This window comes from Phoxinus phoxinus (genome assembly GCF_949152265.1).
Source record: "Phoxinus phoxinus genome assembly, chromosome: 17".
In the NCBI taxonomy this organism is placed as follows: Eukaryota; Metazoa; Chordata; class Actinopteri; order Cypriniformes; family Leuciscidae; genus Phoxinus; species Phoxinus phoxinus.
The window spans coordinates 29,593,895-29,618,653 of NC_136892.1; the positions used below are offsets into that span (position 1 = coordinate 29,593,895).

Consider the following 24,759-nt stretch of genomic DNA (forward strand, 5'->3'; position numbering starts at 1 on the left):
AAAAGAGCATCATTTATTTTAAATAGAAATCTTTTGTAACATAAATGTATTTACTGTCACTTTTGATCAAATATGTATGCATCCTTGGTGAATAAAAGTATTAATTTATATAAAATAAAAATAAAATTTGACCCCAAACCATTTTGATTTCATGTCGACTTTAAGGCCTTTTAGAGTCTTAAATAATGAATTTAAACACTTTGTGAAATGTTTTATATTTTTGGTAAATTAAATATTTACAATAATTTATACATCTAAGAGACACACATAAACAGTCCCTGTCCATTCTAGCCCTGGGTGTTGTTGTTATTCAGAAAGGAGAGTTTATCCAGGTAGGTCATTGCTTTGCAAACTACCAAGCTATAATATGTTTCCACCATCCCACAGCCCCTCCCTTTCCCCGCCCCTAAATCCTGCCAAGCCACGCCCATCAGCCCCGCCCCCATTCCTGCCGAGCTGAATAGGAAGTCATAACAGCAGGGGTTATAGCGAATGTGTCGGTCGCCGGAAAATCGAGCACTGTGAGTGGCCACCACGCCTGCCCGTCTTGCACACAGGCCAATCAGAACGTCGGAGGGGAGGGGCAGCGATACATCCTCTGCGGCGACATACACTTTTCTCACGACGTCTTGAGATAGAAGGAAGGCCGGGCCAGAGCAGTAGTCTGGCAGGTATTTATCAGGATACACCTGATAGGGCAGGTAATACGATTTGTCGGGGTTTCTCTCAGGTGCGGCCCGATGGATGACCCTGCCCAGGTAAAGGTCATCTGGATTTGTTCTCAGTCCCAGCAGGTATGTTGTAAGCGCAGGAAGATTTAAATACACAGAATCCTCAGAAAGAACGATAAATCGGGCTTGTGGGCAAAAAAGTAGGATCCAGCGAAGCGACATTTTAACTTGTTCCCAGTGTCCTCTCTGCCAGTCTCCCCTTGAAACACCTTCGAACTGCACAATGTCACCATACCGGGCCGACTCCTCCCTCATTATATCTTGCTCCGCCCCTAAAGGGGAGGGGCCAGTGAAAAACAACGTCCGCACAGCAACACGGTGCACCGAAGTCTGATTGGCCCAGGATTTTCGCACCGCCTCCCTCTGGCTCAAGTTACCAGGGGAACTCAGGACCACCGTGAGGATGAGGAAGTCCTGATGATGAAGGCAGGGTTCGGTGTTAATGGGATAGAGCTGCGAGGTGTTGACCCTGGCCTCGGTCAGGTCCAGTTTGCGTGCACGCTCCCGGACCTCGAGGACAAAGCGATCAGTGTAGGCAGCGGGAGACGACTGCAAGAGAAACTCTTCGACTATGTCACCTCCAAACAGCAGCGCGTGAAACAAGATGACGTTACACAACAGGAAACACCACTGATGAGTCTGCAGCCGAAACGCACAGATCTGGGAGAGAGTGGAACAACAAATGTGACCAACAACTTGAGAGTCTAGGATCAATCAGTTGCAACATTTTTTATTGTTTTTATCAAATACACAAACAATTGATCTCTAATCTCTGCTAAAAGGACCACCATAGCATAGGCAAGCAAAATCTAGTACAGTAGTGCAACATTTAAAAGTGGATCAAAGTTGTCCTAAGACAAGAACGGGTATTGTTTCAAATTCATGTACACTGATAAAAATGATTTTGTGGTGAAGTAAATACTACAGAATTTTTTTTTTAATTTATAAGAAAAAGTTAGTTCAGGCAAGAATTAAAAAAAAAAAATAAGTAAATACTATATTAGTACTCAATTCAATCGTGTAGAAATGAAAGCGTAAATATCAACGTTATAAAATTAAGTAAAATGACTCAACTTTTCTGATTCTGGTGTTCCCATCATGCACTGGTACTTGAATAATTAATGAGGTTGATTTTTCACTGTTTTCCAGATTTTTTTCCCACTGTTTTATCATAGCTTTTGCTGTTAGGTTTAGTAACTTGCCATTTTGTGACATTTGGAGTTCATTTTCTACTCAAAACGACACATTCAAACACAAAAACGATCCATCAAATGTTACCGTCATTGTGTATTGTCTATCAAGTATTGAGGTTTCTGCGTTCACACACATGACTTCTGAATTGTAGATGGTGTCTCACTCTATATCTATTGGATTAATTACTTAGATGTTTCTAAGTAAAGCATACACTTTAAAAGTGTGGTTTTATTCAATGTTCTGTTGTCAATGTTATACTGTTTGAGTGAAATATATTGCAAAGGAAACTACAACTAAATAGTTATTACTCAACCTTTACTAGCCAAGTTAAAATTACTTATTTTCTTCGTTACTTTCACTTAACTTAGAGTATACTTAATTCCATACGTGAAATGTAAAAAATAAGCGTGTGAAATTTACTTTAAAAATATTTGTGCAAAAACTTGGCAAAGAAAAATTAAGTAAATTTTACTTATTGTTTTTTTCAGTGTATAACTTTGATGACAAGTTTTTGATCCACTTCAAATGTTGACTACTGTATTTAATCAGCATGGTTTCTGGTGCTTCGAGACCAATGAAGTCTTGCTGGTTCTGCCAGTTAAGCAAGGAAACCACAAAAGTCCATATTAAGTACCAGTATCCATAAACACAACATATGCTGGATATACAGACCATAATATTCTAGGATTTGCAAAGAGGCTATATGCACCAATAGAGAGGAACAGCGATAGGAACTGAGGACAAATACTTACGTACCTTCATGATGTCCCTTTAGGGTGTCTTCCTATTTAGTTTTCTGTCCCATGAACTAAAGTGCGTGCTGCTCACCTGGACGTTGTTTCTTCAGTAAACTGACACCAGACAGGTAATGGTAACATAACACAGCTCCGTCTCCACTGGGCAAAGATGTCCAGCTTCACCTACAGTAATAATGGATGATCTCAGGATACATTACTCAAGAGCTGCTGTCCTGTTCTCATCTAACAGAACGTTTTGTAGAAATTTTAGATGTACAAAATAAATTGCAATTTACATACTATTGGGACTATATAGTATGCACACTTAGGATAAGTGTACCCCAAATCAAAGTATATTGAAAATATTAAACTAAGGATTGTGCCCAGATCGTGCATACTGGATTTTCGGAAAAGATGCTTTCATGCTTATTACCCACAAACCCTTGCACTAGGGAAGAATTGGAGGTAATACTTACAATAGTTTCATGATTTAATTACATTAGTTAACATGAACTAACAACGACAATACTTCTAAAGCATTTATTAATCTTTGTTCATGTTAATTTCTACATTTACTCATATATTTTTTTTAAGTTTCAAAAGTTGTAACTTTTAAGTTTAGAGACGTGCTCCAGAAAAACAGTTCACGGAGACGGAGAGGCAGAAAGCACACCCTGTTTATTTTCTTTATTTTACAAAAGCACAATGTTTTATTTCGATTGTAGTGGACACGTAAAAAAGTAGACATTTAACAGCTTATTTTTTCATATTTCTTAAGTCTGTATGACCAAAAATGACGGGAATATTTTAAGTCTATTTTGCTGCTATGTAAAAAAAAAAACGAGCAAAACGCGCCAGCGCGTTTGCCGACCCCAGAGGGTTAACATTAGTTAATTCACTGTGGACTAATATGAACAGACAATAAACTATGTTTATTAGCTAACATTAACAAAGGTTATTAAATGCTGTAAAAATATGTTGCTATATAACTGATATATATATATATATCAAAATATATAACTGTGACTGACCAATGAGAATCAAGTATTCCAGAGCACCGTGCAAAAATAAAGACGAATTTATCATTAAGTGTGTACACTGTAAAAAAAAAATTTCCCAAATAAAACAAAGATTATTGGAGCAAAAGGAGATTAGTATTTCAGTCTTTCAAAATTTTACATGTAATTCAATATGTTTCTGCTTCTTTGTAATCGTTTGAGAAATTCACAGCAATTCCTATGAGTGAAAATTGTTTACATCGCATTTATTTCAGTGTTTGTGAGTTATGGTTGTGTGTGAAGACTGGCTTGTTCCTGGGGAGAACATTTGCCTTCTGTAAGAATGAAATACACGTGGGTGATGATTCACATGTCAGAAGAGCTATTTTTTCTCCTCTATGACCACATTTACATGTCATTATTCATTGTCAGCACTAACCTACATACCTACATATCATACATACAGTCTCTCTCTCTGTCAGTCACATACACAAATAAACCTTTTACAGTGTCTTCACTAAAGATGAGTGAGGCTCTGTCTCGTACATGATGTACAGTAGAGAACGAGTGGGAAAGAGAATAAAGAAAGAAAAGCAGAGGCACATAGTTTGACAACAGGCAAAAAGCAACATCAACATGACATCAGAGAAGTGAGTACCGTACATCCATTAACACATTCATGACAGAAAGACACATATATATGAAAAGAAGAGAGAACTTTAATTTACCTTGAGTCTCAAAAAGTCATTTTACATTACTGGATGTTCTGTGCATTCAGATCAAAAGTGCAGATCTTCAAGGCTTTCAATTTATCAGCCACAATTATTGGTCAAAATCCTCCTGAAATTAATCATTTAATTAAGGCACAGAATGGGTAATTAAGAACAATTGCATGCCAAGTGTGTTTTTATGATTTACGCACTGATGTATTTTGTGTAATATGTTATTTATTGAACTTAGTAGTCATGCTATGCAGAACTAGATTTACCCTGTTTAATATGGAAGCTTGTTTTAGCCACATAATAAAATAAAATAAAATAAGAAAGTTAATTGCAACTTTTTATCTTTATTTCTCACAATTCAGAGTTTATAAATCGCAATTTAGAGGGGAAACAAAGTCTGAATTGTTCAATAAAAAGCTACAATTTTTTACCCCACACTCACTGCACACAAGTGTTCTATTCATAATAACTATTCTAAACTATTCATAATCATTGCATTTTGATGGGTTATATTAAATAAAAATTAAAATAACAATGCTTTTACTAAGTTTCTAAAATATGTTTCTGATGGACTTTATTATATTTTGTTATGATGTGACCCCTTTTCTCAATCCAAAATGATTATTTTATTTTTTTACCACATGGTACAGCCAGAGGTAACTTTCTCTTGCAGTCTTCTACTTTTTCTTTAAGTTTACCCTGGTCAAGAAAAATAGTAACTCTGTTATGGGGAAACACTTTAAAAAAAAATAAAAAATCTTGGTTCAAAACAAGCAAAATAATATTGACTGAAAATAATGTGGTGCAATGATGATTGCTAGTTAAGGTTAATAGATATTTTTAGGCACAAATGTTAGAGTTTCCTGATGTTCATAAAGGTAAAAAAAAAAATCAGTAGATTGTAGATGTTACGGTGTTGCAGGGACGAGGAGAGATGAAGGCACTCTAAAAAATGCTGGGTTGTTTTAACCCAAATTTGGGTCAAATATGGACAAACCCAACCGTCGGGTTAACATTTTTAATTAAAAAATTTAACCCAACGGCTGGGTTTGTCCATATTTGACCCAAATTTGGGTTGAAAGAACCCAGCATTTTTTAGAGTGTTACTGTTTATTTAAGAAAACACACAAACAAAGATCCAAAAGAGCAATGAAGATGCGAATAATCCATAAAGGAAACAGAAATCTAAAGAAGAAACCAAACCATCAGGAATAACGATGAAAACCGCAACAGTTTACAATGGGATGTAAAGACAACAACCGACAACAGACTGCTGAAACTCATATGGCTACACATGGGTAACAACAGGCTAAACAAGGCACAGGTGAAGGTAATGAATCGCTATGGGAACAAACAAGGGTAACTATGGAAGCAAACAAAGCAGCAATGGAAAGGCAAACTGGAACTAAACACAGGGAGTGAAACAGAAACAGAAAATACATATTTAAATAAAAGTCTTTAAACACACAACAGGGGAAACAAGACAGGAATTAACAGTAGATAAATAAATTATATTTAGTTATGCTGTGTTCTTCTGCTAAGTGATTTAGTGATCAGTGTCTCATCTCTGTCAGATGTAAAAGAATTGAGAGATTTTATCACTACCGTCTCTCATTCAGTCACACATATAGGGCATTCCCATTTCTCTGTCAGTCTTTGTCTCTGAAAATTATGAGTTTTAAAAGTCATGGGTTGAGTGTGATGTCTGCCAGAAACCCATGGTGACTGGTTGTGAAAACGTTTGAGCTCTGGGTTGTCATGGTAACAAAACTGGTTGCCAGGGTGATGATTGCATTATCGGCATATGGAAACAGCATGGTGAATTGGTGACCGGTTTAGCACTCAGGGTTTCATGGTGTTAAGTTAAATGACAGTGCAATTAGTTCTCAGGGTTACAGGAGTGCATAGTTGTCATGGCTTGATTGTGTTTTGACTGTCAGTGCAATTATTTTCTCTTGTCACTATTGTTTGTGTCAGTGAAGAAGAATTTCGTGCACATTGCATACATGTCTGATGTGATGCTATGTTTGTCGGCAAGAGGTAATACATTTTATTGTGGCGACAGGCGCATCCCACCCATGACCCCTGACACACACAACCCCCATCCTTTGAGCTGTTGTCCTGCTGCAGTACTGCACTTACCTAACACTGTAAACTACGTATCAAAAAGAAGAAAGAGAGAGAGAATATCAGCAGAATATCAGAAAAGCATGATGAGCACTAAAAGCAGACAGAGTCAAGGACATTCGACTTACACCCACATGCGTGACTCACTGTGTTTGTGTATCAAAAACGATTGATCTGTTCTCATTGAAAAATATAGATTGGACCAGACATGGTTGTGTATGAAATGAAAAAGCTAGATAAAAAAAAGAAAGAAAAGTGAAAAGTGTTTGACTATGCAACACTTAAAGACTTCTGACATCAATTACTCTCCCCCATGTTGTTAATCTTTTGCTGGTTGAGGGAAACCTGAGAGCTTTCTGTCTGGCTGAAGGTAAGATTCAAAAAGATCATAAAGGCATCATAAAATTAATCAATATGAATAAAGTGACTCAATCGTCTTGTGAAGAGATACGATTGCTTTATTATGATCAAGAGATTTAATTTCGGCTTTTATTCATATGTAGAGCGCAAAATGTTCAAAACTTTTTTGCAAAAGTTTCTAAAATATGTCTCTGATAGACTTTATTCAATTTTGTAATGCTGTGACATTTTCCTCCATCTAAAAAAGAATGGTTTGCACTTTCTGCCATTTTTTAAAACTATTTCTTTGTTTTAGATTTCTGTCCCTCCACTGACAAATTTCAAGGCAAAGATTCAAAAAGGCCATAAAGGGATCGTAAAAAGAATAATTTGACAAAAACTTAAAAAACGTGCTCTTTTTACAAACCAATTGCAACATTTTCTTGAAAGTGCAATCTAATGAATGCAATCTACAAATTATCAAATTCTATTAAAAATGAAATGTCTGTATAATGTGTACTTGTATTCATGTTTAGAGGTTGAGAGAGAGAGAGAAAGAGAGGGAGAGAGAGAGAGAGAGAGAGGGAGGACGGGATCGGGAAAGGTCCATGAGTCGGGACTCGAACTCGGGTCGCCCGAAGCACAACAGCGCTTGCCCACGAGGCTATCGGCTCCAACTAAGTCAAGTCTTTCTGATCTTCTGGTCTATGGCTCAGGTCGATCATATGTAAGTCGGTGGGATTTGTCCCCTTATTTTTAATAAAGCTTATAAGCCTTATCAACACACATCTCCTCAGCAAGATCTGAGAGTCATTCAGTGAGAGCAAGAGACACAACAGTGATCTACTGTACAGCATGTTCACAGCAGAGCAGATGGCTGTTTTGTTGTTTGTGATGAGTTTGCGTATGTGTTGTCTGACATGCATTTTCAGGATTTCTTTTTTTTTTTTTATGTGTGTATGTTTAGTAAACACTTTAAGGAAGATGAGGACCTCTTGGTCATCAAAAATAGTATGCAGGATGACAGCGCCAAGGGCAACACCCGCTCAAAGAGGAATAAAGCGTCGTCCAAAGCCAAACCCTCTGACATGATATATGTTGGTCAGTATTTCTATCCGTCTCTTTGTCTGTCAGTGACTTTCAGACTTTTCTTCACCTGCCTAAACATTTTAGGAAGTTTGGTCTGCCGCCAGTGGCAACTATAAATGTAACCAGTATTAATAGTATAAAATCACAAATGAGATCGCAGTTGTTTCTCTACATGTTGTAGGTTTTTAAATCTTTTAATTTGGCATTTTAACAGAATATCATTTGTAATTACACTTTTTTTTTTAATGCAAACAAATAAAACACATACTAAAAAATATGCATGAAAAAAAATGTGTAGGTTTTTAAATGTTTGTTTGTGTTTAGTTGGAGGCTGGAGTAAAGATGACCCATCCTGTCCAGTTGAGCAGTTCTGCCCCCAGTATAATGAGTGGAAGATGACCGCTCCAATGCACCATCAACGCGGCGACACAGGGGTGTGTGCTCTGGGCGGGATCATCTACACTGTGGGCGGGTCTGATGATGTCACCTGTTTGAGCAGCGTGGAGAGGTGGGAGTTTTCATCAGTTTAGAACTAAAACTGTCCTTCAAATATAGGTTTTTGTAAAGTGCATGAGAATCGAATCACAGTTGATTTCAATAGAGTTTGGGGTTAACTAATCTTCCGGTACTCTTACTAACATAATTTATTTTTTAACAATATTAAGCTATTTTTATAAATACATACTTTTTAATATTAAATTATTAATATTTTAAGTATGTATACATTTCTCTACATTTTTCAACTATCTTGTTTGTTTGTTTTTGGGGGGGGGGGGGGGGGTTACTGTCGTAATGCGTTCTGGGATTGCATTCTATGTGAAGAAAGCAAGCAGTAGTTTAGTATGCTCTAAATAAAGCTTAAGTAAATCTTAAAAATACATAGATTCTAAGTATTTTACTTTTAATATATGTGTATGTAGAGGTTTGCAATGTGTATATGTATATATATGTATGTATGGATATTGTATGTTTATGTGTGAATATACTTATACATATGTATAGGCATTTATCATTATTGTTTATTTATTTATTTTTATTATTATTATTTATTTTTATTTTCATTTAATTATATATATATATTATATATATATTTTAATCTTGTTATCATTATTTACTTTATTCACTTGCTACTTATATGCTGCCTGGCATGAGGTGGGGGGTTGTTCTGTAAAAATGTGAAAAGCTTTAAATAAAATATATAAAAATACATAGCACACAATTATTAGGTAAAATAGTCCAACTATTAAATATTTTTGTGATAAAATTTCTCAGAGATGAATTAAAGGTAGGGTAGGTAATTTAGGAGGCTGGTAATAGCTTTCTAGCTTTGAAAGCATAAGATCCTACCCTCCTTTCAAAGCGTTTATAAAGCTACATCTCCTTCAAAACAAATGATCGCGTACAGCGTCACGAGAGACGGCGTTAACTCGTGTCTCAAAGCACATAACATTACAATAATAATGAACATAAAAACTTGAAAAACCACCTGACTGCTGCAGATTCGTTTCGGCGTTGATAGTGTTGCCATTGAAATGCATAAATTTTAGTCACGGACGGCTCCATGTATAACGTCACAGGTTTCCATCTCTTCCAAATTACAGTAGTTATGAAAACGGGGCTACTGTTTCGGTTGCAGTGCTCGGTGACTGACATCTGTCTAACTTAGCATGAAACGCGCTGATGATGTGTGATGTCTGCGCAGAGATATATGAAAATACATATGCTGACAGGTAGGTAGGACATAATTTGATTGCATTTGGACCGAATGCAATTATTTGTCAAACATTTCATGGTCCTACACCTTCCATAGACGAGATATATACATATAAATATTTAGACCACTTCATTTAGTGATTGCTATCAGGATGTGAAGAGACTTTCAACCAGCAAAAAAAAAAAAAAATTCTGACATTCAAAAAATGTTGCATTCAAAAAATCTTTGCCTCGGCCTGCCATTTCATGTTGATGTGTTTACTCAATGCATTTTGGGATTACATTTTTCAAAAAGGAGACATGCAACGCTGCCTTAGAAACTGACCAATAGTTTATTCCTAGAATCTGTAAAATGTAGTTATTGTTTAAAACAGCTTTCACATGTTACAGCATGTATATGATGCCTTAAAATGCTGAGTGAATGTGTTTGTTTATGTGTTAGGTATGATCCAGAGCGTAACACCTGGTGTGTGGACGTGCCGTCGCTCTCCTCGCCACGGTCAAGGGTGTGTGTTGTAGAGATGGACGGATGTCTCATTACACTCGGAGGTTTTGACGGAATGACCTGCATTAACACAGTAGAGAGGTCTACACACAATAACACATGTACACATACAGAGAAACATAACTCTGGAGATATGAAGATACACAAACTCATACACACACACTTGTTGTAGGTATGACCCATTGAAGAACTCCTGGTCTAAGTTGACTCCAATGCTGAGGTACAGGGCAGCTGCATCCGCCGCTGTCCTGAAAGGTCAAATTTACGTTGTGGGAGGAACAGATGGAGACATGCCGCTAGATTCAGGTACACAAACACATACATGTGCAAATTTGAAACAAATAAAATGACTCAATACTAAATTCTTCTGACCTAGTGGAGCTTTTTGATCCATTTGAGGGACGCTGGTGTCTCTGCCCCACCATGTCCACCCCGAGGGTGGCTTCAGGATGTGCTGCGTTTCTTGGTTGTCTGTATGTGGCCGGAGGACGAGACGAACTTGGTCTGTCATTGAGCACCGTGGAGAAATACGACCCAGACACTCTCCGCTGGAGCCCAGTTAGGGCTATGAACAACAAGAGATTTCAGGTTTGGGTGAATAAGAGTCTTCTTAACACCAAAAAATTATTTTACTTACCCTTTTGTCATGCCAAACCTATACATAGAATATTACCATTCTAAAATTATTCTGAAGTGGTTTAATCATGGCCTTTGTGGTAATATAATTGTGTTTAAAATGCACAGGTTTCTTTAGTGCTGTTTAATGGCTTTCTATTGGCTATCGGAGGGTATGATGGTGTAAGTGACCTTAAAACAATGGAGGCTTACAACCATGAGAAAAACTCCTGGAGGTGTGTATTGGTTTAAGTGTCTCATACATGTAAAGCCTCACAAATGCGGCAAATGTAGGATATCTACAGAATGGATTTAAATATGCCGTGAATGGGTTAAAAACACTAGTTGAGACTGTCATTAAATGAATAGTTCATCCAAAAACTGTCATTATAATGAAGACTATACTACGTTTTTCTTGATCTCTCACATTCCTTATATCTTCTCTTGTGTTTAGACATTTTGGAAGTATGAAGTCTAAGCATCCAGGTGGACATGTGGCTCTGGTTAAGGCTGTGTGAAATGTATTGATTGAAATTATGGTTGATGATCATTGTAATAAATTACAGTGAAATTAAATTCTGTATATTTCCTTGACCCTCACAAAAACATACTGTTGTACCATGTTTTCCGGTATCATATTGCATAATAATACCATGGTATAGTATTTTATTCCAGCAGTGGTAGATGATAATTGAAATCATTCAGTACATGTTAAAGTAAGAAAACAGCATATTGTATGTACTGTTTGGTACTTTTCTGTTCAGAAATTCATTTGACAAGTTTCCACAGAGCAATTATTTGTCAATTAAATAAGCTAAGTTAAATCAGTATTATACATTTTGACAACATTTTTCCCCAGGCATGAGGAATCACAATTTTAAAATTGGCATGACCTTCAAAAACCTTTATGTACCCGTAAACAACATTAATGTCTGCCTTTAAGAAATGAAGTTCTGTTGCTATGTTACTGTGAATAGATGTAGCCTTGGCAACTAAAGAGAAACTTGATGTCTTTTTACAGAGTAACAGTTATTATTCGTGATGAATAAGAAAGATTATGTTCAAGGCTGTCCAGCATACGGCGCTGTGTCTGACACTTTAAAATAACTCGACGACCTTACCTCTCTCAATGTTAGTTGATAGAAGTTGAGAGACTCAGTTGCGCGCCACAGCCTGTTTTATTTAAAAAATCAGCAAAAAAAAAACTAAAATTGTCAGAAAGTACAAGTGAAGAGACCTTTCACACGGTTTGATTTCATCACCATGTTTTTTTTTGGCAACATAGCCTACTTTTACCTCAAAAAGTTTTACCTGTCTATCTGACGTAGACACATCTTTGACCGTTGACTGAATAACGGATTTTGATGCCTGAAGTTCTGGCTCATCATGAGGGAGAAACAGTGGCCGTGACGTTTCCGTCCGCGCGCCGCTCGCCGGATGAAAAGATGAGCGGCGCGTGCTACACCAACCACACATTTGAATACGATGATGGGAGCACCTCGCGCCTGAGGTAAAGTGTGCGCGCACAGTTGTCTTCTTCAGAACTAAGCTAGAAATGCGATAGATAGATAGATAGATAGATAGATAGATAGATAGATAGATAGATAGATAGATAGATAGATGGATGGATGGATGGATGGATGGATGGATGGATGGATAGACAGACAGACCGATGGATAGATAGATAGATAGATATATAGATAGATGTTATTCTGAAGACACCTAAAACTAGCTTGATTTTTAAAATGTCAAATAGTCTATTTTTCCAAGTCTCTGTGTCGTTTCTTTCACTGGTAGTCCGAGATGTGGCTCCAGTTGTGGGGGCAGAGGGGTGGTCTTAAATGTGCAGGAACTCGAGATGACCACTGGAACATCGGTGGTTCCTTCCCCTCAAACCTACTTCCGGTTCCGAGACCTGTTGCTTGGAGACCAGACGTTTTATGAAGACAGGTAAAAAAAAGTAGGCTTCAAGTCAAGTCATCTATAGCGCTTTTAACAATGTAGATTGTTTCAAAGCAGCTTTACAGAGATAAACGTATAATTGAAGGTAACAGAGATTGTTTTGGCTTTATAGCGGTTCTTGAATAATGTTATTTTCCAGCTAAAGTTAGTTTTGGTTGATTCACTTCCGTCGAAATTATCATTTGTTATTAAATTAGGGGCCACTAAGACGACACCGTTCTCTCTAAACAGACTTTAAACTCGATCTGTGATAAACGCTGATGGCGCTCACATGCGCATAAAGAGTTAATTCTATAGTTATGTGCGCAGGTTTGTAATTCCCTACAAACCAAGCCTAACAAACTACTTGTCTTGCCTATACATTTTGATACAGAATTTTATTTTATCACTTCGGGGTAGGTACGCGAACCGAATTTTCCCACAACACTTTATCTGTAGAGTGGTAAAGGGACCCTCCATAGGGAAAGGCTATATATCACTACATATAGTGACAAAGGCTGAATCCGAAATCACCCCCTGAACCCTCATTCACTAGCCTATTCCCTACGTAAGTCCACTAATACTGTTCACTTGAGTGAATGAAAAGGAGTGAACGAATTCGGACAGCCGTTGAGCGTACATCGGTTGTACACTCGTTATTGCAGTGCAATGTGGGATTGAATAAGTGCACACTCAGTAACGTCCACTATTCAGACACCACTACAAATTGTTGTCCCCTCAAATAAAGCCCTATTTGAGGGTATAGGGTGTCGATTTCGATTTCAGCCAATGTTTAGACCTTGTAGCCCCGCTCGTTGAGTTCTGTCTTCCAGGTTGTATTTCCACAGCATAAAGGTAAGATTTTACAGAGATATGAATGAAAATCTTCCCGGTCTACTGACATTTCTTATGACATCTGCTTCAAACATTACAACGCTTATGATAACTTTCATTAACTCTACAATAGTAAATCCACTTCACCAGCTAATTACTCTTTGACAGCGATGCCAAAGAGCTACCGCAAAACCAAGAGTTCAAACACAAATTTCTAAAGATGGTTGCGCGCATGTTTCTCTGGCACATAAGGTCTATATTACCCAGTGTCACCATTGCTCCATCTGCAAATTCATACCTGTCTCATTGAAGACCAGGAGTCAGAACTAGATCCAAATGACTATTAAATATTTATGAGTTATGATGTTTCTGTAATACAGCCCCTCCCTGGTTACTCTAAAAAATGCTGTGTTGTTTTTCAACCCAATTTTGGGTCAAATATGGACAAACCCAAACGTTGGGTTAAAAAATGTAATTTAAAAATGTAACCCAACGGCTGGGTTTGTCCATATTTGACCCAAAATTGGGTTGAAACAACCCAGCATTTTTTAGAGTCTGCATCACAAAAAAAGATTAGAAGTTGCGGGCAGATGCCCTAGGTGTATAGGTGTGTCCAAACAATACACCTAGATCGAATGTATTGTATGGAAAGAAAAAAAATTGCACAGCAATATCCTAAAAACACTCTGAACACCTCAGCAACCATATATAAACACCTTGGCAACCACCCAGAACATTCGATATGGAAATAACTGAATGTTTGAAAATCATGTTTGGATTTAAACTGCTGAACAAGAGAACAACAAGTAGCTCGTCTACTTTTTTACACTGGCAAACCTTGAATGTTAAGAAAAAAGTCACACTGTGTGGGCACACGGCCACATCTCTCCAGATCGACAGAAATAGCCTCTTGAGCAGGTTATTATCTGCAATTTCCTGACAACAGGAGAGAGAGAGAGAGAGAGAGAGAGAGAGAGAGAGAGAGAGAGAGAGAGAGAGAGAGAGAGAGAGAGAGAGAGAGAGAGAGAGAGAGAGAGAGAGAGAGAGAGAGAGAGAGTGGGCACTGCGGAAAGGTGGAAAGAGAGAAAAAGCAAAAGAACTGCTCATTTTAATTTTCTTCCATGAGTTTGTTGCTCATTTACTCAAAGTTCTCTTTGTAAACAAACACATTATGACAACACTACATACACTCGTGTGACTGCACTATTACAAAGACAAACAGCATCGCTTGAGGCATGTAACAAGACTAACATCATCCACTATACCAAAAAAAAAAAAAAATTTAATAAGCTTTATGCATTAACTGAACTCGTAAGGTTTGCCACGTTTTACAGCTGTTGTGCATGTTAGACATGCTACTTAGGCCTGTATTTGACATAGAGATGCTAGTAAAACTAATAAAGTGTATTGAAATCGAATGCAGAGGCATACACAGCAGAGAGAGAGAGACACGCTTGAGCGCCTGCAGTCAGGAGCGTGTGGGCGGGTTATTTTGAACTGCGCCGCTGAAGATTATGTACTTCCATAACAATCCTCTCAGCTCAGATCTCTGCACGTCCTTGTCTAGAAACCCTCTGGGTTTTCTCTGTCATGGAACAGAAGAATACTGTACCGTCCTGGGTTAACCCGGCTCTGGTCAACTGGAGACTGGACTCTTTTGGTAGCGATGCTGGGCAGAGGTAGGATGCTTCTCTAATAAGAGTCACTGCAGTCTTTTGAATGACTGGAAATGATCACCCGGTCTGGCTTTTTTCCCTTTTTGCTAAAGTAGGAACGCTGTAGTTGATTTCAGATGCTGCTAGTGCTGCACTTTTTAGTTGTTATCAAAGTTTTTTTTTTGCATTTTTTATTAAATGAATATTTTTTTATTCCAGTTTCACTGTTTTTATTATTAAAACATGCTAAATAAATGATGGCATATCTAACAAAAACATATGTCAAATTTTGGACACAAAATTGTGCCAGGGGTTGTAATGTTGATGGCTCCGTCTCACTTTATTACGGCAAATAAAACCTCCATTCCTGTGGTCTCCATGGGAACTGGCGGACATATCGCATCTCCTTTCGGAGATTGTACTGTAGAGAATGGCTCTTCGTGCTGAACTATGTAAACAGAGTAAAACATGGTAATGGACAGAGAAAACAAGGGAAAAGAGAGAGTCCTTATGCATGAACATATCACTGATCAGTTTCAGGAAAACTCACATATACTGACACATATTTGTATTGACATTATACAACAGTTTATGCATTGGTCATGCGCATTCATGAATATTTTATGCATAAATTGTCTGCTTTTCAGGATTTTAGTTTAAAATGTGTGTTTATATTTCACTATTTTTAATCACATTTTGATTTTACTAGTTTATTTTAAATAGTCCTGTGACAAGTGATTTTTTTAAAGTACTAATGCATGCATGCATGATGATAATTGTAAAATAATTCACAAACTGCTGTTAAAAATAGTTTTAGATGTAGTTTAGCCTGTCGCACCACATGACTTGTCAACTTTCTAAAAGTATTTTATGTCAACTACCCACATGCATGAATTCACACTGTCTTACCCACACAGAGCACTGACTTTATAAGGCAGTATTGCTGTAGCCTGGCAGGTCCACTTCACCAATGTAAAGCTTTCATGATAAAGTAAACTTTGATTTGCCCTCTTTCACTTTCTCTTCATCTCTGTATGTATGATCTGTCTGCCTATATATTGCGACAGAGAACAGTTGCTAGAAGCGTGATCATGGTAACCCCAAAGATAGTAAAGTCACACTTAAAAATGATTTCAATTAATAGTTTTAGCATGCTATTTAATATGGCAAATGTAACTGCTACATTGCTGCAGAGTAAGTTATATAGATATAGATATAGGCAGGTGGAGCTGGGGGAGGTGGAGGGTTTCAGAGGAACTCTGATAGCGCTGCAGGACTAGCTTACAGCAAACAATAATCCCGAACATTTAATTGTTGAGCAAGCAATCTCATTGGCTACAGGATCAGCAGAGGCCAATCAGCTTGTGCCATGTGCAGTGCTTGAAGTCGGGCAATATGCACTTCTCACATGTTTTGTGTTACTCTGACCGCCCACACGAAACATAGAATTAGGCTATTCATTAATTATCATTGCGTGTTTCTGAACTTTTATAAGCCGTATGAACTGAATGGACCAATTATCTGCGCCCAGTTGTTTAATTTTGTTTAAAAGTGTAGCAAATCACCATGTGCCACTTTAAAACACTAAAGAGAAAGTCAAAAATAAACTAAAAAGACTACTCATGACCACCTTTGCTAGAATTTATCATGTTCTACTGTATTTATTGTGGTAAATTTCGACTAACTTGTTGTAAAATGTATAATAGATACTCTGTGAGAGGTTTAGTTCACCAATTTATGGCTCTTTATAATGGGAGTGAATGGTACCATATTTTTAAGCCCAAAAAAGCGCATCCATCCATCATAAAAGTAATCCATACGGCTCCAGGGGGGTTAATAAAGGCCTTCTGAAGCAAAGTGATGCGTTTTTGTGAGAAAAATATCAATAACTATAACTTTATAAACTGCAATCACTAGCTTCCAGTAACGGCCGGGATATTTTTTATTATAACTTATAATTATAAAATTATATTGCTATATTATACAAATATTTTTATTATGTGTTTGGCTGAAAGAAGAAAGTCATACACACCTAGGGTGGCTTGAGGGTGAGTACATTTTGGGATAATTTTCAATTTTTGGTGAACTAACCCTTTAAGGGAATTGATTTTCACTATGAATTTATTTTAAAATTGTGGCATGTTGTAGCTATTGTTTCTAAATGTGTAGGCTGCTATTTTTCATAACAAATGCCCCCCCGAACGAGGTATTAAATTGATCTTTCAGTTGATTGATAGTGATTTATGTTAACGCTACACTGATGTTTTTAACTGCAGGGTTCATGTGGAGTTTTATGTGGATGAGAACACGTTTAAAGAGAGACTCAAACTTTTCTTCATCAAAAACCAAAGATCCAGTAAGTCTCAAACCTGTGACTTTTTGCCTTTAATTTGACCCCATTTTATGGTCTTTTAATGCATGAACTTTTTCCCCAGGTTTAAGGATCCGAATATTTAATTTCTGCCTGAAGCTTTTAACATGTGTTCTCTACATCATACGAGTCATGACGGACAACCCGGCCCAGCTCCGACACACATGGTCAGAACTGTGTTTTAATGTTTATGAGTGTGAAGAGTATGATTTCAAAGTAGTTTGCTCACATCCAAACATCACTTCAGCAGGTGCTCGATCAGTTGAAATGCAAAAGAGCCGGCACAATGCTATTACGAAGACCTTTTGTTGTCAAAACGTTGCAATTTATTAATCTTCCTTGGGAGCAGAAATAATAGTATGCTGGCTTTTTAGCATTTCAGTTAAAAAGTGTGATTACCATGACAGAACCATTACATATTTTCTAATATTTAAAGAGAGTTAGTGAATCATCTCTTATGCTGGATTGATGTGTCACAGTAAGCGACCCACACCTCCTCTCTCTACAGCATCAACTGCAACAGCACCACGCTGACCAATGAGATCAACTGGTGAGAAAAACCATCAGTGTCAATTTCCATTTATGCAGATGCTACTCGAGGTTGATTTTATACTGTGTATAAATACATTTATACAATGTATTTGCTCTAATCGGTCTGTCTCTTCCAGGGGGCTGATATTCTGGGTAGACAGAAAAGAGCCAGTGTGGGCCATTCAGGTGAGTCCCAGGAAAACAAAGCATTTATATTTAAATGTAGTATTGATTTAAGTGAAGCTTTGAAACATTTAGAAAATCTTTTTTTTTCTTCTTTTTTTTACTTATATTTTTATTTAGAACCACACATTACATACAATACAGTATGGCATTGGGTTTTAACATGTAAAGCCGCGCTTTCACCGCAGGAACTTTCCCCAGGAACTAGTAACTCTGGGCTGGTACTCGGTGTGTTTACACCGCACGGTCTAAATGAAGTTCTAGGTAAATATTTCCCCCTCCGAAAGTCCCTGCTGACGAGGTAGTACTTTTTCAAAGTTCAGGAACTTTCGGGGGGGCGGGACTTGTGCGTTGAACATGCTGATTGGTTGTGGTCACGCCGCATTTTGATTGGATGACTCCACGCAGCATTCTATTTTAACCGCCATTTTTAAAAAATCTATTGCGGTTCGTGGCTTCATGCAGTAAGAGTTGTCTGTCTGCAAATATGGAATTTAATAAATAAAAAAAACACACAGCTGGACCGACGATGAGGTTCAGGCTTTATTAGGCATATTTTTGGAAGTGGAAATTGTCTGCACGTTCGTCCCAGCCGTCTCACGGTCAATGTCCGCATCGTCTAAATTGTATATCTAGCTTTACGAGCTTTACACGCTTTAGTATCAGTGCTCGTCTCTTTTCTGCCGTTTTGTTAATTACCTCGTTAGTAAACCAATACATCACAAACAACTGCAGCACAGTTTGAATCTCCTCCATACTTATTATAAATGTGGCGCTCAAAACTGATTACTGTCCGTCGCAGACTTGGAGGAGTTTACATAATACAGTTAATACATATAATTACATAATACAGTTTACATAATCTTCCCGGTACTTTAGACCGCGGTGTAAACGCAGAAAGCAACCAGTCCTTGTCAAAAAAAAGTTCCTCGGAAAAAAGTTCCTGGGACAAATTGTTCTGGGTAATTTCGGTGGAAACGCGGCTTTAGTCCATCATGTTCCCACAATATTGACAATTGTTCAAACTTAATTATATCCAGGGGTGCACATAACATTTTTGGTCTTGTTCTCAGGGGAGAACCTGGGGTTGTTGCTTGGTCCTCACATTTTCAAATGCATTTTTTCCTTAACCCATCTCACGGGAGGAACAAATTAGAGGGATGCATGGATAATGTGACATGATCAGGGGTGCACATAACTTTTTCAGTGAGTTACCTTTTTCGGTGAGTACCAGGAGATGGTGTTTGATACTCACCCCATATGTAGCGTGGCCACAGCTGTCAATCATGACGTCACATTCCCATTTTTATAGCATAAAATAACTAACTAAAACCAAACTAATTTAACACTTAAATTTATATCAGCGTGAAAAAAACCCCGACCTAAAATGATAAAAAACACCTTTGGAAAAAATTTATTTAAAGTATTATTTGATTGTTCAGATATATTTATTTGTATAAATTAAATATAATGAATCCTTATCAAAGATATTAAAGAGCAAGAGATGTATATATTTTTTTATATTTCAAGATGAACACTTAGGTTAGAAACTTAGGAACACAACTTAGGTTTACTTGATTATCCATACTTATCCGTCCATCAATCAGGCTCAATCCATGTCCATGTTCATCCCTCAATCACCATTGTATTGCATTATTTGCCCCCCACAGAATAAAAAAACAACAACAACTGAGCTTTAATCATAAAACTAAGCGTTTGGCTATATAAATATCTGCATCTGCACCAAAATAACTTATTTTTTCTCAGTTTGTGCCTCTGGATAAACCGAGGTGTTTTTTCCCCTCTCGGATATGAGCTCCATATTCTCACTATATCAGACTATAGGAGCCTGATGCGTCACATATGATATTTAACAAAAAACACATAGTTTTGTCTGTTTGTCTGTTTTTTTCCTCAGGTGATTGTAGCATCCATCAGTTTCTTGGAGGCCATGTTGCTAACGTACCTCAGCTACAAGGTGAGCTTGTGCATATATTTGAAGTGTGAACGCATTCATTGAATGTTGATTGATTTGATATCAAGTTTCAGTGTCACAGACGTGAATATCTAGTCACTGCATTTTGCTTTGGCACAGCAGTGTAAAGACACGGATGTGTTTTTCCAGGGTAATATATGGGAGCAGATATTTCAGGTGTCTTTCCTGTTGGAGATGCTAAATACTGTCCCTTTCATCATAACGGTGAGATGCATCTTCTTCAGAGCTAAATCCCAAACTCCTCACCACAGCTGATAATGTAACCTGACCTCTTTCCTCTTTCTGTGTGTCAGATCTTCTGGCCTCCACTCAGAAACCTGTTCATCCCAGTGTTCCTCAACTGCTGGCTGGCCAAGTGTGCTCTGGAGAGCATGATAGTGAGTGTTAACCATTCCCAAATAAACCCACACCAGTGTCTGGTCAATGCTGTATGGAAACCGTGTGTGTGTGTGTGTGTGTGTGTTTTACAGAATGATCTGCACAGAGCGATTCAGAGAACACACTCGGCCATGTTCAACCAGGTTCTCATTCTTATCTGCACTCTCTTATGTCTCGTTTTCACCGGGTGAGAATCATTTTATTCTGGTTTAGGTCTGGGCAATATATCCAAAAATGTATATTGTGAATGATATTTAGGCTACAAAGATTTTGGTTGATAACTATATAAATGAATATACGCATTTTTATAGAAAAAATACTTTTATATTTTATATTATATAATATCTTTATTAATACAATGTTAGCTTATTAGGAGCTGTGTAAATTGAAATGTATCGAAAACTGTGGTAATTAAAAGCTATTTAATTCTGCTCGCCTTCATTTTTAAAATCCAGACAAGAAATGAAGCTTCTCTAAAAAAACTTTTAAAAAAAACTTAGAAAATGCATTTGCATAGCTCTTGATTGACAGGTTTCATGTTACTGGAGACTTTTTCCAAGTCAAGATAGTTAATTTATTGCTAAGATTTTTTTATTATTATTGTATTTGATTAATTAATTGTTTTATTATTAGTTGAATTATTTTTATAAAAAAACTTTTTTTTAATAATATTTTTTTTTGTTTAAAAAAAAGAATGATCTTTTTTTAATAACTTTTTCTTACTTAATTTTATTGTCAAGATTAGTTTATAATTTTTTTATAATGTTTGTTTAATTTATTATTTTTTATTACATTTTCTTATTAAAATGTAAGTTATATTTACAAAATAAATATTTTGAGAATTTTATTTACTCAATTTTATATCTAGCAACATTAACTAAGGAGGATCTTGCACGACCTCGATATAAACGATCAATCTCATTGCTTCAGCCGGTATATCGCCCACCTCTGCAGTGCCTCGTTCTTCTTCTCTATCTCTCATCACCTTCACTAAAGTCTTTGTGTCTCTTTCAGCACATGTGGTATCCAGCATTTAGAGCGTGCTGGTAAGAAGAGTCTGTCTCTCTTTAAAGCTTTGTATTTTTGCATCGTGACCTTCTCTACGGTGGGCTTCGGCGATGTGACGCCACAGATTTGGCCATCTCAGCTGCTGGTGGTGGTGATGATCTGTGTGGCTCTGGTGGTGCTGCCTCTACAGGTCTGACCACTCAAACACTGACTATGAACACCTTTCCAAGTATTTTATTCATCGTCTGTCTGTTTCTCCTCTTCTCTGGCTGTAGTTTGAAGAGTTGATCTATCTGTGGATGGAAAGGCAGAAATCTGGGGGAAACTACAGCAGACATCGGGCTCAGACCGAGAGACATGTGGTCTTGTGTGTCAGCACTCTCAAGATCGACCTGCTTATGGACTTTCTCAACGAATTTTACGCTCACCCACACACACAGGTGTGTATTCAGTCTGTCTATGTGTGTTTAATAGGTTTAGTCCGTTTTGTTCTAGTATGATGACATGTTGTGTCTGTGCATGTTCAGGATTATTACGTGGTCATCTTGTGTCCATGTGAGGTGGATGTCCAGGTGAGGAGGATTTTGCAGATTCCTCTGTGGTCACAGAGAGTCATCTACCTTCAAGGCTCAGCCCTCAAAAACCAGGATTTACTGAGAGCCAAGTGAGTGACAGCCTTATTGACCAATCACAGCATCTGCTCATGCATTGGCGGATTTGTTTTCAACAACTAATGAACAAAATGCATTAAAAACCAACAAGTGCTGGATAAGAGTTTATTCTGCTCCCTTATATTGTAACTTGTATCTTAAGCCTTTTTTTCCACACAATTTATACCACGTTTTTGTTTTATACAGTTTGCACATTGTTTGAAGGCTAGCATTGGACAAGATTTGGAATAACAACAAATGCAGCTTCCGTGATTGGTCTGCTTTGTTAATTCCCCTCTGTGATTGGTCGCTTTTGTTCTGTAGGATGGACGATGCGGACGCATGTTTCATTCTTAGCAGCAGGAATGAAGCCGACCGCATGGCGGCAGTGAGTGTTTTTTATTTTATCATTCACATGTATCGATAAAGCTAGACACATTTACCAGATAAAAAATATTTCTAATCATCAACTAGAATACCTAATAAAACTATTATCTGTAATTTATCTGTCAGTTATTGACTATTTTTTTTTCAAATATCTAATACCAATTATCATAAAGCAACCCAAAAGCAGATGTAACCCAACAAAAATAGAAGAAAATAAATAAATAAATATATTTTCTTGTAAAATGTGTGGTCAGTACCGCTGCTCCCTATACAGAGTACATGTAAAAGTGATTTTAATACGCTGCATATTGTTAGCCGCTCCCTGATGCCCTCGAATTATATACAATATAATTATCCAACTATAAAATTGCGAGAGAACGCAAAAGCATTGACATATTTTTTCCATCAACATGTCCCTTTTGGGGCTCCGTAGATTGTGTAATTTCCTTTCCGAACATAGTATTCGGCCTTAAAGGAGAACTCCAGCGCAAAATGAACCTTTGGTCTAATTACACATTGTTACCTAGTCAACCGTTATCTGAGATTTGTTTTCATGATTATCGAATGTAAATAGTTTTATCTCTAAAAACAGTTCAGCCTATAACGCTAGTATAACGCTAGTATATTGGGCATAGAGTAATGACAAATACAAATCGCTTGTTAATACCACTAACAAGGCTCAAAATAGCCCCACACTAACACGGTAGCATAATGAGGGTCCCTACCTTCAAACCGAAGCATTGAGAACTTTGACAGTGTCCAGACGGTTTAATAAGAAGATATTTTATACATACAGTCAACTTCACGTATAGAAGCAGAAGCCATCTTTGAAAAACAGACTCGATCAGTCAATCAACGAAACGCCGATCTAAATGCGCTGGACCATATGAGATTCTACACAGTTCAGCGCATTTGGATCGGCGTTTCGTTGATCGACTGGTCGAGTCTGTTTTTCAAAGATGGCTTCTGCTTCTATACGTGAAGTTGACTGTATGTATAAAATATCTTCTTGTTAAACCGTCTGGACACTGTCAAAGTTCTCAATGCTTCGGTTTGAAGGTAGGGACCCTCATTATGCTACCGTGTTAGTGTGGGGCTATTTTGAGCCTTGTTAGTGGTATTAACAACCGATTTGTATTTGTCATTACTCTATGCCCAATATACTAGCGTTATACTAGCGTTATAAAGGCTGAACTGTTTTTAGAGATAAAACTATTTACATTCGATAATCATGAAAACAAATCTCAGATAACGGTTGACTAGGTAACAATGTGTAATTAGACCAAAGGTTCATTTTGCGCTGGAGTTCTCCTTTAAGAAAAATCCCTAAAGACTAGTATTGATTTATTGACAGGATCACCAGACCATTCTGAGGGCCTGGGCTGTGAAGGACTTCGCTCCGAACTGCCCTCTTTTCGTCCAGATTCTTAAGCCTGAAAACAAGTTCCATGTTAAATTTGCAGGTACTAATTTGGCTCTTTTCACTTCACATTCTTTTTGTTGGAATATTGCTCACTCTTTCTGCATTATGTATTCTTCTCACTTGCATTCTCAATATCATTTGAAGCCCTTAGACGACTCATTTTTGTAACCCAAGGTCATCTTGCCTCTGAGCAGCATGTCCGTTTCTTTCCACAGATCACGTTGTGTGTGAAGAAGAGTTTAAGTACGCCATGCTGGCTCTGAATTGTCTGTGTCCGGCCACCTCGACGCTGATCACGTTACTGGTCCACACATCTCGCGGACAGTGAGTCGCAACTCTCTTAGCTTCTTTAAAGGTGAAGTGTGTTATTTCTGTGTTTCTAGCGCCACCACATGGAATTCAGAAATATTGACTGTTTTCAAACAGGTTCCCCCAACACTCCTCTTCTCATTATCATGTGTTTTTTACAACAATGTACATACATGGTAATGTCATGTTTTTTGTACAGTATCATGATACTCTACTGTTCAGAGGTTTGGGGTTCAAAGTTTTTTTTTAAAGAAAATAATACTATTATTCAGCAAGGATGCATTCAATTGTATAAAAGTGACAGTAAATACATTTATAATGTT

The 24,759-nt window shown here is 37.4% G+C and overlaps 3 protein-coding genes and 1 long non-coding RNA gene across 12 annotated transcripts in view; 2 read left to right on the forward strand and 2 right to left on the reverse strand.

Moving 5' to 3' along the window:
• b3galt9 (beta-1,3-galactosyltransferase 9) lies at window positions 1-4,442 on the reverse strand. The gene is made up of 3 exons (XM_079586735.1): window positions 4,389-4,442; window positions 2,682-2,845; window positions 1-1,391 (listed from the first exon to the last, which is right to left on the reverse strand). Exons 2-3 carry the CDS (start codon window positions 2,685-2,687, stop codon window positions 288-290), a joined length of 1,110 nt encoding a protein of 369 aa, XP_079442861.1. The 5' UTR covers window positions 2,688-2,845; window positions 4,389-4,442; the 3' UTR covers window positions 1-287.
• Window positions 4,177-11,493, forward strand: LOC306984926 (uncharacterized protein). 3 transcript variants are annotated; one of them, XM_079586737.1, is made up of 8 exons: window positions 4,177-4,310; window positions 7,816-7,949; window positions 8,262-8,445; window positions 10,093-10,236; window positions 10,328-10,461; window positions 10,532-10,743; window positions 10,900-11,006; window positions 11,225-11,493. In XM_079586737.1, exons 1-8 carry the CDS (start codon window positions 4,297-4,299, stop codon window positions 11,286-11,288), a joined length of 993 nt encoding a protein of 330 aa, XP_079442863.1. In that variant the 5' UTR covers window positions 4,177-4,296; the 3' UTR covers window positions 11,289-11,493. The 3 variants fall into 3 exon arrangements, with proteins under 3 accessions (XP_079442863.1, XP_079442864.1, XP_079442862.1); XM_079586736.1 differs by lacking the exon at window positions 4,177-4,310 and adding an exon at window positions 5,700-5,741; XM_079586738.1 differs by lacking the exon at window positions 10,900-11,006.
• LOC306984927 lies at window positions 10,088-12,194 on the reverse strand. Its single transcript, XR_013794689.1, has 5 exons — window positions 12,067-12,194; window positions 11,892-11,943; window positions 10,528-10,720; window positions 10,319-10,403; window positions 10,088-10,215 (listed from the first exon to the last, which is right to left on the reverse strand). It is a non-coding gene; the product is annotated as an uncharacterized lncRNA (long non-coding RNA).
• The window catches only part of LOC306984923 (potassium channel subfamily T member 1-like), a 27,300-nt gene continuing 14,631 nt past the window's right edge, over window positions 12,091-24,759 (forward strand). For 5 of the 7 annotated variants that reach the window (XM_079586726.1, XM_079586727.1, XM_079586729.1 and 2 more), the window contains exons 1-16: window positions 12,091-12,280; window positions 12,568-12,720; window positions 17,477-17,556; window positions 17,636-17,738; window positions 18,080-18,121; window positions 18,240-18,288; window positions 20,204-20,263; window positions 20,411-20,485; window positions 20,575-20,658; window positions 20,752-20,846; window positions 21,674-21,857; window positions 21,943-22,107; window positions 22,195-22,331; window positions 22,642-22,705; window positions 24,059-24,167; window positions 24,322-24,451. In XM_079586726.1, coding sequence (XP_079442852.1) covers window positions 12,135-12,280; window positions 12,568-12,720; window positions 17,477-17,556; window positions 17,636-17,738; window positions 18,080-18,121; window positions 18,240-18,288; window positions 20,204-20,263; window positions 20,411-20,485; window positions 20,575-20,658; window positions 20,752-20,846; window positions 21,674-21,857; window positions 21,943-22,107; window positions 22,195-22,331; window positions 22,642-22,705; window positions 24,059-24,167; window positions 24,322-24,451 — 1,676 coding nt within the window. In that variant the 5' untranslated portion in view covers window positions 12,091-12,134. Of the gene's footprint in view, window positions 12,281-12,567; window positions 12,721-15,125; window positions 15,225-17,476; window positions 17,557-17,635; window positions 17,739-18,079; window positions 18,122-18,239; window positions 18,289-20,203; window positions 20,264-20,410; window positions 20,486-20,574; window positions 20,659-20,751; window positions 20,847-21,673; window positions 21,858-21,942; window positions 22,108-22,194; window positions 22,332-22,641; window positions 22,706-24,058; window positions 24,168-24,321; window positions 24,452-24,759 lie in introns of those variants that run through there. The other 2 variants (XM_079586731.1, XM_079586732.1) reach the window with 2 other exon arrangements.